Source organism: Haemorhous mexicanus, chromosome 6, assembly GCF_027477595.1.
Source record: "Haemorhous mexicanus isolate bHaeMex1 chromosome 6, bHaeMex1.pri, whole genome shotgun sequence".
NCBI classification, from domain to species: Eukaryota; Metazoa; Chordata; class Aves; order Passeriformes; family Fringillidae; genus Haemorhous; species Haemorhous mexicanus.
This window is the reverse complement of record NC_082346.1, coordinates 56,503,036-56,516,673: the sequence shown is the minus strand read 5'-3', so window position 1 is coordinate 56,516,673 and position 13,638 is coordinate 56,503,036. Positions and strand designations below refer to the sequence as shown.

The 13,638-nt window shown below is 39.8% G+C and overlaps 2 protein-coding genes across 2 annotated transcripts in view; one reads left to right on the top strand and one right to left on the bottom strand.

Annotated features, from left to right (window-relative positions):
- The window catches only part of TDRD9 (tudor domain containing 9), an 87,384-nt gene that overhangs the window by 66,562 nt on the left and 7,184 nt on the right, over positions 1 to 13,638 (bottom strand). The gene's annotated exons all lie outside the window — the stretch shown is intronic.
- ATP5MJ (ATP synthase membrane subunit j) lies at positions 3,991 to 8,587 on the top strand. Its single transcript, XM_059850436.1, has 4 exons — positions 3,991 to 4,149; positions 5,738 to 5,861; positions 7,507 to 7,527; positions 8,391 to 8,587. Exons 2-4 carry the CDS (start codon positions 5,738 to 5,740, stop codon positions 8,414 to 8,416), a joined length of 171 nt encoding a protein of 56 aa, XP_059706419.1. The 5' UTR covers positions 3,991 to 4,149; the 3' UTR covers positions 8,417 to 8,587.

The following is a 13,638-nucleotide window of genomic DNA, read 5'->3' as shown; positions in this document are numbered from 1 at the left end:
ATCTCAGTAACGTTTCTGTAAAATATTATTACACACACTCGTGTGCAATATCACACCTGTTCTTACCAATTTGGTATTAAACCCACATGTTCTTACATATAAATTCAGACAAAAGTGGTAGGCAGACAAGTGTCCATCACAAATTGCATATCCAGCTTCAAGTAAACATAAGCATTTAAAAAATCTGAATAACTTTGGTATTGACTTTCCCAAGAAACAAAAAAAGAATTTAGAAGGAAATAGAGAATTATGCTACAAGCAGCCTCAACAAATGAGGAGAAATTCTTTTGTTTTCAGCTCCTCAAATGCTTTAAGAAGTCAGTGAATAAAACACAAGCATTTCCTTTGAAATGCTTGAATCTAAACCTCTAAAGAGACTTCAAGTTTTGCAAAAACACTAAATGTAAGCACACTCCCAGAGCTGTGAAACAGAAGTATGCATGAAAACAAAACACACCTAAGCAAACACAGCTTCTCATACAGATTCCTTCCATTTTGTGGCAGGACAGACACGCACCCATCATTTATGCTCAAAGGTTTTACAGCTATTGTTAAGAAAGTCTGTCCATGCTTATATAAATGGTAATTTAAGATGAATATTGCTTCTGTCCCACTCAGACATGGGGGAAAAAAAATTATACAACCAAACCTGTAAAAATATTTTTTCCCCCCTACTAACACAGCTGTCAAACTCACAACCAGGTTAACTGCTAAGACTTGTGAGTGGAAAGAGATTTCTGTTCAACCAGAAATAAAGATATGCCTCTGCCTAGTCACACAAGGCTTGATCAATCTTGCTTATTCCTCCTGTGTACAGGAGATATAAAAAACAGATCTTATAGCTTAGTACTCAGTTGGGTTAAAGAATCAAGAACTTCATAAATACTACAGAAACATTACTATCACCTAAACAGAGACCGAAAAGTCACAAGCATCTTGTTCATACTGAGTTGAGGCATCACATTCACAGAAGTAACTTAAAAGAACTGTAAAATTTTGTCTGGTCACTTCTGGAAAATTTTGACTACTTGCACAAAGCCCAGTAGCTTTTGGTCAGCAATTCTGAGCACTGAAAGACAATAGGAATAGATATTTTGAGGTGCCAGTTTTGTCCTTTACTTGAAGCAAAGAAAGAAACAGTGATAGCCTGGACAGTCTCTGCTGAAATATCAGACTACCTGACAGCAAGATGTTACGCAAAAAGTTCAATCTTTCTCAGGTGCCAATGTACACCCTTTAATATAAATACACCTTCTTGAAATACAGCAACCTCTATTGCTGTGCATCACACATGGAAAAATAAAACCCAAAACACTCACTCTGGAGCGTATGCTCAGCTCATCTTGAAAAATATTACAGGGAAGTGCATACAAAACACTTTTCTACAGCAACCACAGATACACTACCACACCTGGTCTAAACACTGAGATAAGTATGTGCTGCCACAGTCCAGGCAGCATCCAGGAGAAAGTAGTTTTTGGATTTCAATATCCAGGCTCCAGTGAAAATCAAATGTACCTGGCTGCTATGCAAACACACATACACTTCTCGTTGCCTATAAACTCTGCCATCTGAGAATAACCCATAAAGAACAACACGTCAATACACCTCTGACTTGCTGTACTCTGTTCACTTAAATGCTTCCTTCGGTCACGACAGCAATGAACTCGTGAATCTCATTCATCACTTGCCACTGATCAAATTTTAAGTTAATGCACCTGAATCAGAATAAACTGAGTCTTAGTTGTACAGTTTTTCAATAGGACTAGGTACAGCTGCACACCAGCGCTAATGCACTCCAGAGGAAGCAAACCGTACACGCAACACATCCAGTGATAACAGAGACAACAGACCTGAACAGCAAATCAGAAAACAACATTAAATATTAAGAGCACAAAAACGCATCAGCCACAAATGCTACCGGGGGCGATAGGCTGAATCCAACAACTTCACAGCCTGGGCCCACCAGAGCAGGGGAGCCAGAGGAGGCTGCCCTGGCTCTGGGGAATGCCCGGGGCACACAGCACAGAGGAGCGAGGGAGGCCATCAAGAACAGCGGCCCGGCGCCCCGCACTCACCCCGCAGCCGTCAGTGGTTCCTGTGCGGGATGGCGGGGAGAAGCGCCAGGGCGGCCGACCCGCGCCTCCTCGCCCAGGAGCTCGACGGCGGTGACGGCCCCGCCGACGGTGAACCAGTCCCGGCCCTGGCCCTCGGCGAGTTTTCGCAGCATGGCGGGGACGGCAGGCCCAGCACGCGGTCCCCGCCGCCGCCCTTCCCAGCCCGGGCACACCCCGCTGCCCCCGCCGGCACCGCCCCGCCCCGGTGGGAGCGCTCCCGGCGGCGGGCTGCCTTCCCTTCGTGCGCAATTCACCTGCAGCTGCGGGCTGAATAACTCTAAACCGACCTCCAAAATTTATTAAAGCCTTCCTTGGAAAGGCAGGAAATACGGATGCAGACCAGAAGTATACGGCAGGGTCGAACACTAAGGCCTGGTATTCCTACTGGATAAATTTTAAAAGAAGAATAGGAACGTGTCTGTTGAACTTCCCTTTTATCCTCTCCTCTGAAATAACTGCAAACATCTGCGTGTAATTTGTTAAATCAGATAAATACTGAAAACCAATCTAAACACAGGGTAGACCCTTACTTTAATAAGATGTTTCATTTTCACACTGAGTACCTGATCCAGTGCAGGCATTTGGCTGCTTTAGAACTGTTCCTCTCATGTAAATACAAATCCAGGCAAAATGTAGAGAGATATGGATACCATGGCCTCTGGTTGCTTAATGTATCAGCTTCAAAATCCTGAATTAAATAAAGAAGGGGATTTTCCTCACTAAATTTTCAAGAGGTTTTTAAAGTTTTAACTGAAAGAGGTGACATACATGCAGTATTTTTACGTAAGTTATGGTCCTATATTAAATGCAAAAAACGCCCACGTAGGATCCGAGCAGTCCTGTTCGCCCTGTGTGACAAAGCTCATATGTAGCAAATCTATTCACCTGCAGATTATGTAAATCACTCACAGGGAAAGTAAATGCAGTCTGTGATCCCACTAAAGCATTTTAACACACACGATAAAGGGCTGAGCTCTGCCTTCCTTTCAGAGCCTCGGGAGGCCTGGGCGGTCATTTCCCCCCCTCTCCCCACAGAACAATGCCTGAGCACAGCTCTGGAATTCCAGTCATTTTGTCCTTCTCGCACCTGGAGGAAACGTGCAAAGCATGGAGGAACTTCAGACTTCATAATTATGGCCCAGCGGGTGCCTCCCACTCCTCCAGGACAAGCTGTTCCCTAAGGGACACAGACTGTGTGCATAGACTGTGACAGGCCCTTCCCGGCATTGTCCTGGCATGGGACCTGCTGTGCTTGTTCTTGGGAAGCACGACTGAGGTGAAGATCTACACTTAGAAGAGCATTGCCAGCAGATCGAGGGAGGTGGTCCTGCCCCTCTGCTCAGCCTAGGGGAAGGGATTGTGGAGTTTTGTGTCCAGTTCTGTGCTTCTCAATACCAGAGGGATGTGGAGCTCCTGGAGCAGGTCCAGTGGAGGACAACAGATAATGAATGGGAGCCTGGAGCATCTCCCTTATGATAAAAAGCTGAAAGAACTGAGACTGTCCAGCCTTGAGAAGAGACGACTGAGAAAAACCTCGTCAGTGCATATAAATATCTAAAGGGAGGGTGGCAAGAGGATGGAGCCAGTCTCTTCTCGGTGGTGCTGAGCGACAGAACAAGAGGCAATGGGCAGAAACTGATGCTCAGGAAGTTCCACCTGAACATGAGGAAGAACTTCACTGTGCAGTGACCACGCACTGGAACAGGTTGCCTGGAAAAGGGGTGGAGTCTCCCTCACTGGAGATATTAAAGAACTGTCTGGATGCAGTCCTGTGCCACGTGCTCTGGGATGACCCTGCTCGGGCAAGGAGGTCGTTCCAGGTGCCTCAGTGCAGTCCCTTCCCGCCCGACATATTCCGGGATTCCGAGGGAAGCGGGACAGGCACCGCCGCGGTGCGAGGGCGCTCCGGTCCTCCGCGGCCGTAGGGGGCGCTGCCGTCCCTGCCCGCCGCGCGTCCTTTCCCGGCGCGCCCCGCGGCGGCAGCGGACCCGTCCCCGTTCCCGAGTGTGACCTTCGCCGCTCCCCTGGCACGGTGGGTCTGGGCCCGGCGAGCCCCCCGGCTGGGTTCTGGCGGGCACCTCTCGGGGGTGTCTCGGGTGGGGGCAGCCCTGGTTCAGCCTGGGAAGGGAAGAAGGGAGAAAGGGAGAGCGGCCCGCGGCGCTGGAACTTAGCCGTTACCCTCCCGCCCCCGTGCAGCCGGTCGGGGCTCGGGCGGGCTGCAGGTGCCCCGGGCTGCGGCGGGTTGTGGCGGGCAGGTCAAGGAGACAGCGGACACAGCGTTGTTCCGGGTAGATAGCAGGAAAGAAAATACTCAGAACGACGTCGCGCCCGCGCAGGCCCTGGGGAAAGGGCTCTGCCGGGCTTCGGCACGGTGTTAAGTGGAAGCAGCACTGCTTATTCCCTGTGTTCTGTAGCGATGGGGAGATCTTTCCTTCCTGTTATGTTCAGTCTCCTCGTTTTTTAGTATGTCTTGATATTCTGCTATAGCACAGTAACTGTTTGTATTCCACTGTTCATCTGAAACTGCAAACGCTGGAAATTTAGGTGAGCAGTGTCTTTAATGCGGTGTCGTTAATCATAAATTATTTAAATGACTGTACATAAACAAATGTAAATGTGGGTTTGTAATTATATACGAATTGCCTCAAAGTTACTTTCATTCTTTAAGAAACACGTGGATTTTTCCAGCTGTCTTGACAGGGGCTGCCCTTGCACCCTCTCCTCTTAGAGAGGAGATGCTTTACCAGACCATGCTTTACACTTAGTAATGGCAGATAAGTGAGCATTACCTCAGAGAAGTTAACTCTGCTTTTCTTTCCTGGATCTCTGGTTTACCATATGCTGTCTGTATGTGTGTACAGCTGACTTTATTGGGTTGTAATGAGTGTCAGTAGTGACTATTGAGTGTGCATAAAACATGGGGTATCTCAATGCAGTGTGGTGCAAATGTGAACTAACATTTATGGGAGTTAGGATAAGATTTCTTTTAAAACCTCCTACTGTTTTCTCTTTGTCTTACAAAGCTGCATGGAAAGGAAAAAACTGCCAGCATTGACAGGCTTCTTGCTCTTGGGGCATATTTTGAAAGTCAAATAGTCATGATAAAGCATGAATTCATTAGCTTAACATCATTTATGTTGCTATTTTGAGTAGAAATTACCATGCTGGAAGAGACAGCTGCAAGGGAGGGAAGCTAAATTGGTAGTGCAAGGAAGGAGTCTCTCTGGCTTGTCAGGAATGAGACTTCCTCCTGAGGGAATCTGGAAACTTTAGGAAAAAGCTGTTACTGATAGGCAGAGAGAAATCTATCTGTTGCTGCTCTGTAAATGTTCACATGTAGATGTTGACCCATATCTTAATCCTTTCATCAAAAGTAATTTTTTTTTTGTGTTTGTTAGCCCATAAATTGTAACCTTAACTCTGAATTGTCATTTCTTTGCTTTGGAAGAAGTACTTCTGCATGCTTGGGGATTTTTTTAACCTGTAAACTGCTGCTGATATGCATCAGGAGTGTGTGTGTATACATACAGATAGATAAATATATATATGTATGTTAAAAATCCAGGGGGTAAGAATACAGCTGCAAAACTTAAAATGACAACACTTTTTATAAATTTCAGATGGTGCAGACCATGATTCCAAGGGCATTGAAACCCATGACATTTTACTTCTCTACTGTGTATCAAGAAATATGGGTTGGTGTAGCATTAACATCTTATGCATACTACAAGATTTCCTATGGGGGTAAGTCACACATTATAGTCTTTTTTTATACAAGAGAATACCCACAACTGGAATCAGTCATTGAAAATAGCCAGCAAGTAAGAAATTAACATTCTTCCTTAGGGTCAGGTCTTTGCTGCTATAATGTAGGTGTTTTAAATGCTGATTGTAGATGGTTCTACTAACAAAAAAAAAAAAAAAGTCAGTGTAGCTTACATAATAATAATTTGCTTACATTATGGAGATTAGGTAATGTAGGTATTGGTTTTTAAAATGCAGATCTAACTTACTTGCTTGAAATTTTGAAAAAAAAGTTATTTTAAAAAGGTTTCCTCACACGAACATGTGAAAGTGTATTTTGGGCTGATGGCATCTCAAAATGAGAGCTACATCACTGAACATGAGAATGTGTGTTACTTGGTGACACTGGATGACTTTCTCAGAGAAAGAAACAGAATAGCTATTTGTAAAAATAATAAATTTGAATGGGCCAGGTCCCTTAAAGCAGAAAGGTACAAGAGATTATAGTGTTTTAAAGGTCCTGTTTGTCAATTTAGGCTATGCTCAATAAATCCCTTTACTGGGTGTTATGAACAATGAAGTGTTGTAAGTTAGATAAAGGAGCCCCTTGCTGTGGGAGCAGCTGGGAGATACTACCTCAGTATTTCTCTAGCTTTGTCCAAATAATGTGTAGCATTCCAAAACCGATACACTGCACTTAAAAGTTTAAGTAAATATAAGTAGTTGATCTTAATGGCTACTTAATGACTGTTAAGTAAATATGAGTAGTTGAGGTAGACAGGAAGGAAAAAAAAGTTTTAACTTTTGCTTTAACCTTTTATTTCAAGGAGAGTTCAAAATGGACAGGCTCTTTCAAACTTGTCTTCATGTCATGCTACATTAATTCATGACGTGATATAGATTTTTGAGGGCCAAAAAACCTGGATAAATGGCAACTGTATGCTAAGCTTTATTTGAAAGGGAAAATAGTTTTTAATAGCTGTAGCCCTTTCTGCACTTTGGGGGATAATTTTGCAAATAATATATGGAATTACAGAAGAGTATGTTGTAGGATAAATCAGATTGGAAGGGACCTCTTGAGCTCACCTGGTCCAAACCAGTGCTTGAAGCAGTTAGATCCCAGCTAGATCAGGTTGCTTATTACCTTATTCATAATTTAAGTGAGTATTTCCAAGGATGGAGATTCTACAATCTTTTATAACAGTCTTCCTTAGGAAGAATTTTTTTTTTCATCATTGTGACCCAGTGTTTTAGGATAACAATTGGTAATGGTAATGTAAAATACAAAGGAAAATTTTAAAGCCAACTTTTCACTTCAGTTTACATTTACATCCATATCTTGTATGTATATATACCCATATATTATGTGAAATAGTAACATTCCATAAAAGTTTATTTTGCATTATAATAGAAATCTTGATTACTATAATTTCTAAATGCATGGAGTGTTGGTTAATTAAAAACAAACAACTTTTAAAAATCAATATAAAGTTTGCAGAAATGTACCATGGAAAGTACACATTGTACACTTTCAATTTTTGTTTGACCTAATAATAAGCTAATTAAAATTTATCTTTGAAAAATAAATAGGAAATATATTTTTAACTGTCATTGTTCAGCTTATTTTTTTTTCTTTTTTCCCCAGGCAAAAAATCATCAGGAAGTAGTAAGTATTAGATATCTAATACCTTGATATAATTTTCAAATAACTACAGTAAAAATTAGTTCAGAATATCTCACATTAGATAAATTTGGGGCTTAAGTTACAGATTTAGCAAATGTTTAAAGACTACTTCAAAATAAGTAATTTTGGTTGTATTGATAATTTCATATCCTGGAAACAACTGTGGATCTGCACATAAATAATCTTTTGTGTAGGTTTTAGGAGTAAAATGGAAATTCCATACCTTGACTGTGTAGGCAAGGAATTTTTTCAAATAATAGTAACAACCATTTAATAGAATTACTTAAATCAGCATGATTTCAAGAGTACCTGCTATTTTAGCTATCAAGAAACTAGAAAGTATAAACTTGTGGTTTGAATTTGTATCTTTATAAAGTAGTGTTTAGATATTTATGGACAGTTTGTTCTGACATCACACTGGAGTTTATTTTTTCATGACCTGCTGTATCTCAGTTCACTTTCTGCACGATGAGAGAGAACCCATTTGCTCACAGTTGAATTTTTACATGCAAACATTTACATTTTGAAATTTACAATAAGAGAAAATACTGCCTAGTACTAGATTTAGAATAATAGTGTAAATAAACTTCAGTTCTGGAAGAACCATAAGAAAACCAAGGAAGAATGGGTATTGACTGTAATAGGGCTTTAAAACTTGCAAGAGAAATTTTAATATTAATATTTTATACATTTACTTATGGACATATTCTGAGGGTAGTGTTTTATTTGAATAGCCAATTCGTGTGCTCAGATGTAAGCACAGCTGTCAGTTCTAGGACCTGCACTACATTTCTGAATTCATTTGCTTTACTGTTTGAACAGCCTAAATTGTGTCTTTGTTTCAGAGTCCTCTGGTTCTGGCCATCATTAAAGATCTCTTCTGTTCCTGGAATATGAATTTGGTGGTTCATCATTTCTACTGCAAATGAAGGGAGTTACAACCATAGGGAAATGAATACTAGAACTGTACCTGATCCATCTGCTGTAATTGGAAAAAGAATAAATCCATTGAGCAAAAAGTAATTAAAGATCTTGGACAATATATCCTGGAGTGCACGGCTAACCTAATTTTTAGAATAAGCTTCTACAGTTCTAAGTACCATGTTAAACTTTTTCAATAGTATTTTAAAAGGGACTGAATCTTTATAACTAAACTTCTTAACAGAATTAGATTCCTTTCCCCCTCCCTCTAATAATAGCTTTTTTGGCTATTTCCTTCAAAAGATCATTTAATAGGATGCCAAGTATGAGGACTTAATACCCAGTTTTTTGTCAACCTGTGGTGCAGTAATCAAGAGTACCAAAACTTACATTTTAACTCTTATATTTTTTAAAGAGTTCTTAGTTCTGCAGGGTTTAAAAGAAAATGTTGCATTGTTATGAAAACACCATGCAAAGTGTTACAGATATTTTTTTAAAGTGCATGACTGACAACTATATTTTTTTGTCCTTCATATTCAATAGAGCTAAGGAATTATTCTAAAAGGCTTTTCGTTTATTCACAAGTTTTGCAAAGGAATAAGTAATAACATGCCCATATTGTATAGTTGATATTACATGGACTTTCATTTGCCATTGGAGCTTACCTCAGAATTTAAAGGGAATAATGAAATCAGACACTGGCAGCAGTTAGTATGAGCACAAACATTTAACTGGCTTCAAACTTTTCCTTTTTCCTGAAAGTGTAGAAGTAATACTTGTGTTATTAGGATGGGTGTTAGTGTTTTTTGCAGATGGCTGTTAGAACTCCATAGCAAGTGTATTTTGGAGACTATAGGAACATATGCTATCCTATGAAAATCAGTTTTCAGAACTATGCATACTGAACTCTGTACCAAGGATACATAGTGTGTAAAACCAAAACTGGACTTCATGTCATGTTTTGTTTAAATTTAGCCTAATCTGCCTTTGAGAAGATTAAGAGGCTTAAGTCATTTTAATGACTTAATGCTTACGTACATCTTTTTCACTACTTCACTGAAACATCTTAAATCTTTCAGCTTGATTAAAGTTTTGCTTTTCAATCTCCTAGCTGCAGTATCTGGCCATAGCTTAAATGTTTTGTATTCAAACACTCAGAACTTGGTAACCTTACCTGCTGATGGTAAACATTCCAAAAACTGTTGCCTTTAATTCCTTCAAAATTTATACTTATGCTTAATAGCTGTACCTACTGAGTAGAGTAAAATTTACAGTCTTATTTCTCTGAGAGCTTTTTTTTTAAAGAAGGCAAGTTTAGCATCACTGATTTGAAAAGGTGACATCTGTCCTTCATGTATTTTTGATACTTATTCCACCTTCCACAGTTTTCTTTGTTACACCATTTCTTGATCTGTTTTAGCTGATTTCTTTAATCACTTCTGTATGGGTTTTCTGTTTCCTCACCACAGAAAAATGAATGAGAAATCGAAAGAACTCCTAGATTTTTTACATACAATCAAAAGCATCCAACAGAGGAGAATAGAGAATAAAAACTAGAAGAAAATGGAACTTAAATGAACAGATATTAAGCCAGTGGTAATTACAGGGTGAGTGAGTTGTGGTATACTTAATAAGCAGTTCAGATTGAAAATTTATGCCAAGTAAGGAGCTATAAGAGCATTTGTAATGCAAATTTATGATCACTAAGTTATAGTTCCTAAGATACCACACATACTTCAAATGACTTGCTTTAGGAATTTTCAATTACAGAGCTCAGGCAGACATATCAGGAAAAAAATATTAATCACTGCAAGATTTGCTTCACCTTAGCCAGACCATTGTCACTGAGGTACATCAACATGCTCTTCTGATCTCCTGGGTTGGAAGCCAAGAGGAGCTTCTGCTGACCTGCCCTTGGAGCACACTTCACTGCACTTCTAGGTAAACCTGCTTCAAGTCTTAACTCTTCTTTCTATCTGACTTGCTTTATTTTCTAGTAGGGAAAGAAAGTACATATGGGCAGCAGTGTTTGCATTATAAAAATGATAATTTCTACTGAAACAATGCCATATGTAACTAGTTCTTCCATTTGTGCTTCTCTGTCAGGAATTTCTGTGAAGGCTGCAGAATATTCCGTCCCTTGTGATCCTTAACACAAATATCTGCAAAAGATAAGGGAAGTAAGACTTCTGTTGATGTTTAAATAGATGTTTTGTTTAGTTTTTTTAATTGAGTAGCATACAGACGGAGGAAATTCAGGCAGTGGCTTGACTCGAAAGCAGAAATCAACACACCCATAATATATAAACCTGTAGTACTGTCTCTATACTTCCTGCTTCTCTATGCTGAAGTAATGTAAAACACAATAGAGGAAAGCAAACTAAGGCATTGTAAGAGCCATTTCATATCTACAGTGAGGTGTGGAAAGAGTAATCAATTTTCATTGCAGCACTAGCACCTGGAGCACAGCCCTAGGAAGACAAACATTTCAAGGAGTACCCACCCTTGAAGTGAATACTCTTACTTTAGATTATGTGCCTTTCTTCTTTTTTAGTAATTTAGCTAAGGTGATTTCTAAAGCTAACTTAAAAATATTTTCTTGTTCCAGGTAATTGTCTAAACAGACAATACTCAGCTCCTGAACAAACTCATTTACTATGCAAATGACTATGTAAGATCAGGACATTAATCCATGGATGTAATATTCAACATGATTCACAACTAAACGCTGGTGAGGGATATGCTTACTGCACGTTGATGGATCATGTTGCTTTCCTTTAGCTGCTGCCTCTTTATATTGCTGACATTTCTAAAACAGGATTGCATTTAAACTTCATGTAGTAAAATAGTTTAGCAACTGCATTCTTAATTTGTTGCCTGTGATGAGGCATCAGCAGTGACAAAACCTGTTCACTCCTTTACCATGTTAGTGGAACAACAAACATCTTTAGGGGTTGAAGAACCTCATCCAATTACTGCAGCATCCTTTTGACTAGGTTTTGTTGTGGCACTGGTAACTTTTTTTTATAATCAATACAGAACATGAAAGCTCAGCAGTAGGAAACTATTAATGATGACAGTGCTAATGCAAGATGTCTTCTTACAGTACAAGTACTTGTATATTTGCCTCTCCATGCTGGGTCTTACTTATAACTGGGATTACATTTTGGAGTTTGGAAATTTCTAGAACATTTCAAGTTCTGTTCTACAATTAGGAATCTCAGAGTTCCTCCTGCATGCTAATAAAGTATGATAGAATACTCCAGGGGAGCAGCAAAATACAGTCAGAGGCAAGGAAACATTAGTCACAAGGCCCAACCTACTTAACCTCCTTAATGGCTAACTTGGAAAAAACCCAAATGTGTATTCATGTTAATTGGCAGGATGAGTAAAGCTGCAGGAAATGATCCAAAGTAACTAAAACAGCTGAACAAGTGTCCTGTTTATCTGAATCATGATAGTAATCCAGTGTTTCTAGTACAAAACCGATACAGAGCTGGTATGTTTATGTGTCTTGTACTTTGAGTCCTTAAGGAAGGAACTGTATCAGGTGCTTGTTAGACACAGGTGCTTGTGTGTGACATCACCACCAGCTGGCTGAACTGAAACAGAGGAAATCAATGTGTGAAACTTCTATTGTTTCATTCAAAGAAATCTGTGAAGTTACTGGGAAGGAAAGAATAGTGAGATGGAGAGTGCCCGAGGCATTAAATGTGTTAGTTAACAATTAATTAAATGGAGGAACAAGAAGTGACACGATAGTGCTTGAACAGCAAACCCTGCAAACTACAATTCCATGACCTTTAGTAACTAACATTGAGCAGCTAATATTTTTAAGAACATAAAGCCACATGGCTGATTTGGTAATTTATTAAAATCTCATAAATAAGACAGTCTTATGTAGTCTACTCCACTGCTGCAGGCAAAGTACTTGGAAACAATTATTCTGTCCTAACCCAAAATGAACTGACCACCACAAGAATGGATGATTGAGAGGTTTTAATTAAATTCTGTCTTTGGTTGTGGTTTAACAGTATGAGTACTCTGGCAGCTACACCAGCTTGTAGAGTTTGCACCCTTACACTGCAGTGCCTTGCTCCTCGTAGTTGTGTTGACACAGTTATTTGTGAATAAGATCAGGTGATTTTGCATAATTTTATGGGTTCCCCCCCCCCCTAAAATAACAAAACAAGCACTTGTTGGGGTTTTTTCCCATTTTAATATGGACCCATCTGATTCCATTTACAGCAAAGCTGCTTTATAACTAGATGATAGCACAGCAGTTGGGGGGAAGGGGAGTTGCAGAAAAAGGGCAGAAGAATCAGAATTTCTGTCTTCCCATTTACTCAGCCAAGTTCCCAAAGTCATTGTGTCCCTCATGATAAGGCAATGCAAGGCTCCTCCTCATCCACAACTACACACATGATCAAAGCACTCTCTCGTGGAAGAACTGTCATCAGTGTCAACAGCTGGAGCAATAAAAAGAATGCACAACTCCACCCTGTATAGAAATCAGGAATGACAGCTTGTGCTTCAGCAAAGGCAGAGCCTTGCTTCCTTCCTCTGGGACAGCACATTGCTTTCTTGAGTTTATGCTATCACTTAATTAATTGGGACAAATGGACAAACAAATAGGGAACAGGGAGAACCACTGGATGATGATATCCTAATGCTCAGTACTAGCAGGAAGACTACTTTTACTTAAAAAGGATAAAATTGGTAGTGGTTCATCAAATTGTATTATTGGTTGTCACCAAATGAAAATATGCCTCATTATTATGACCTTCTAAAGGATTGTAAAGGAATGGTTTTTAATTGATATGACCTTTAACTTTTATATCCATATCATGACAGTACCTTCAGTGATCTGCTGGGAGAGACAATAGAGATTTCTTCAGAGCTAATGAAGTGTGTTTGGTAGGAAATGATAATGGGGATTATGTGGGTGGTAGAACTAAGAGCTGGATACTGAATGAATCCCATCTGTGGTGACTGCTGCCTACACAGATTTTTTTCTGCAGTATTAGTTGTAGTCTTCATTTCTTGTTTTAACCTGTTGTGTTTAGCATGCTTTTGATAATACTAAGAATTGCTGCAATTAATGGGGAATTCTTTAGGTATGAAGTAGAAACTGTTGTGAGGTATTTCATATGGAATGCTATGTAAACAAGC

Bases quoted from the DNA above. Each gene is read 5' to 3' on its own strand.
- ATP5MJ (XM_059850436.1), top strand. From the start codon at position 5,738: ATGGTGCAGACCATGATTCCAAGGGCATTGAAACCCATGACATTTTAC. The intron at 5,862-7,506 runs GTAAGTCACACA...TTTTTTCCCCAG, and splicing joins CTACAAGATTTCCTATGGGG to GCAAAAAATCATCAGGAAGT. The intron at 7,528-8,390 runs GTAAGTATTAGA...TCTTTGTTTCAG, and splicing joins CAAAAAATCATCAGGAAGTA to AGTCCTCTGGTTCTGGCCAT.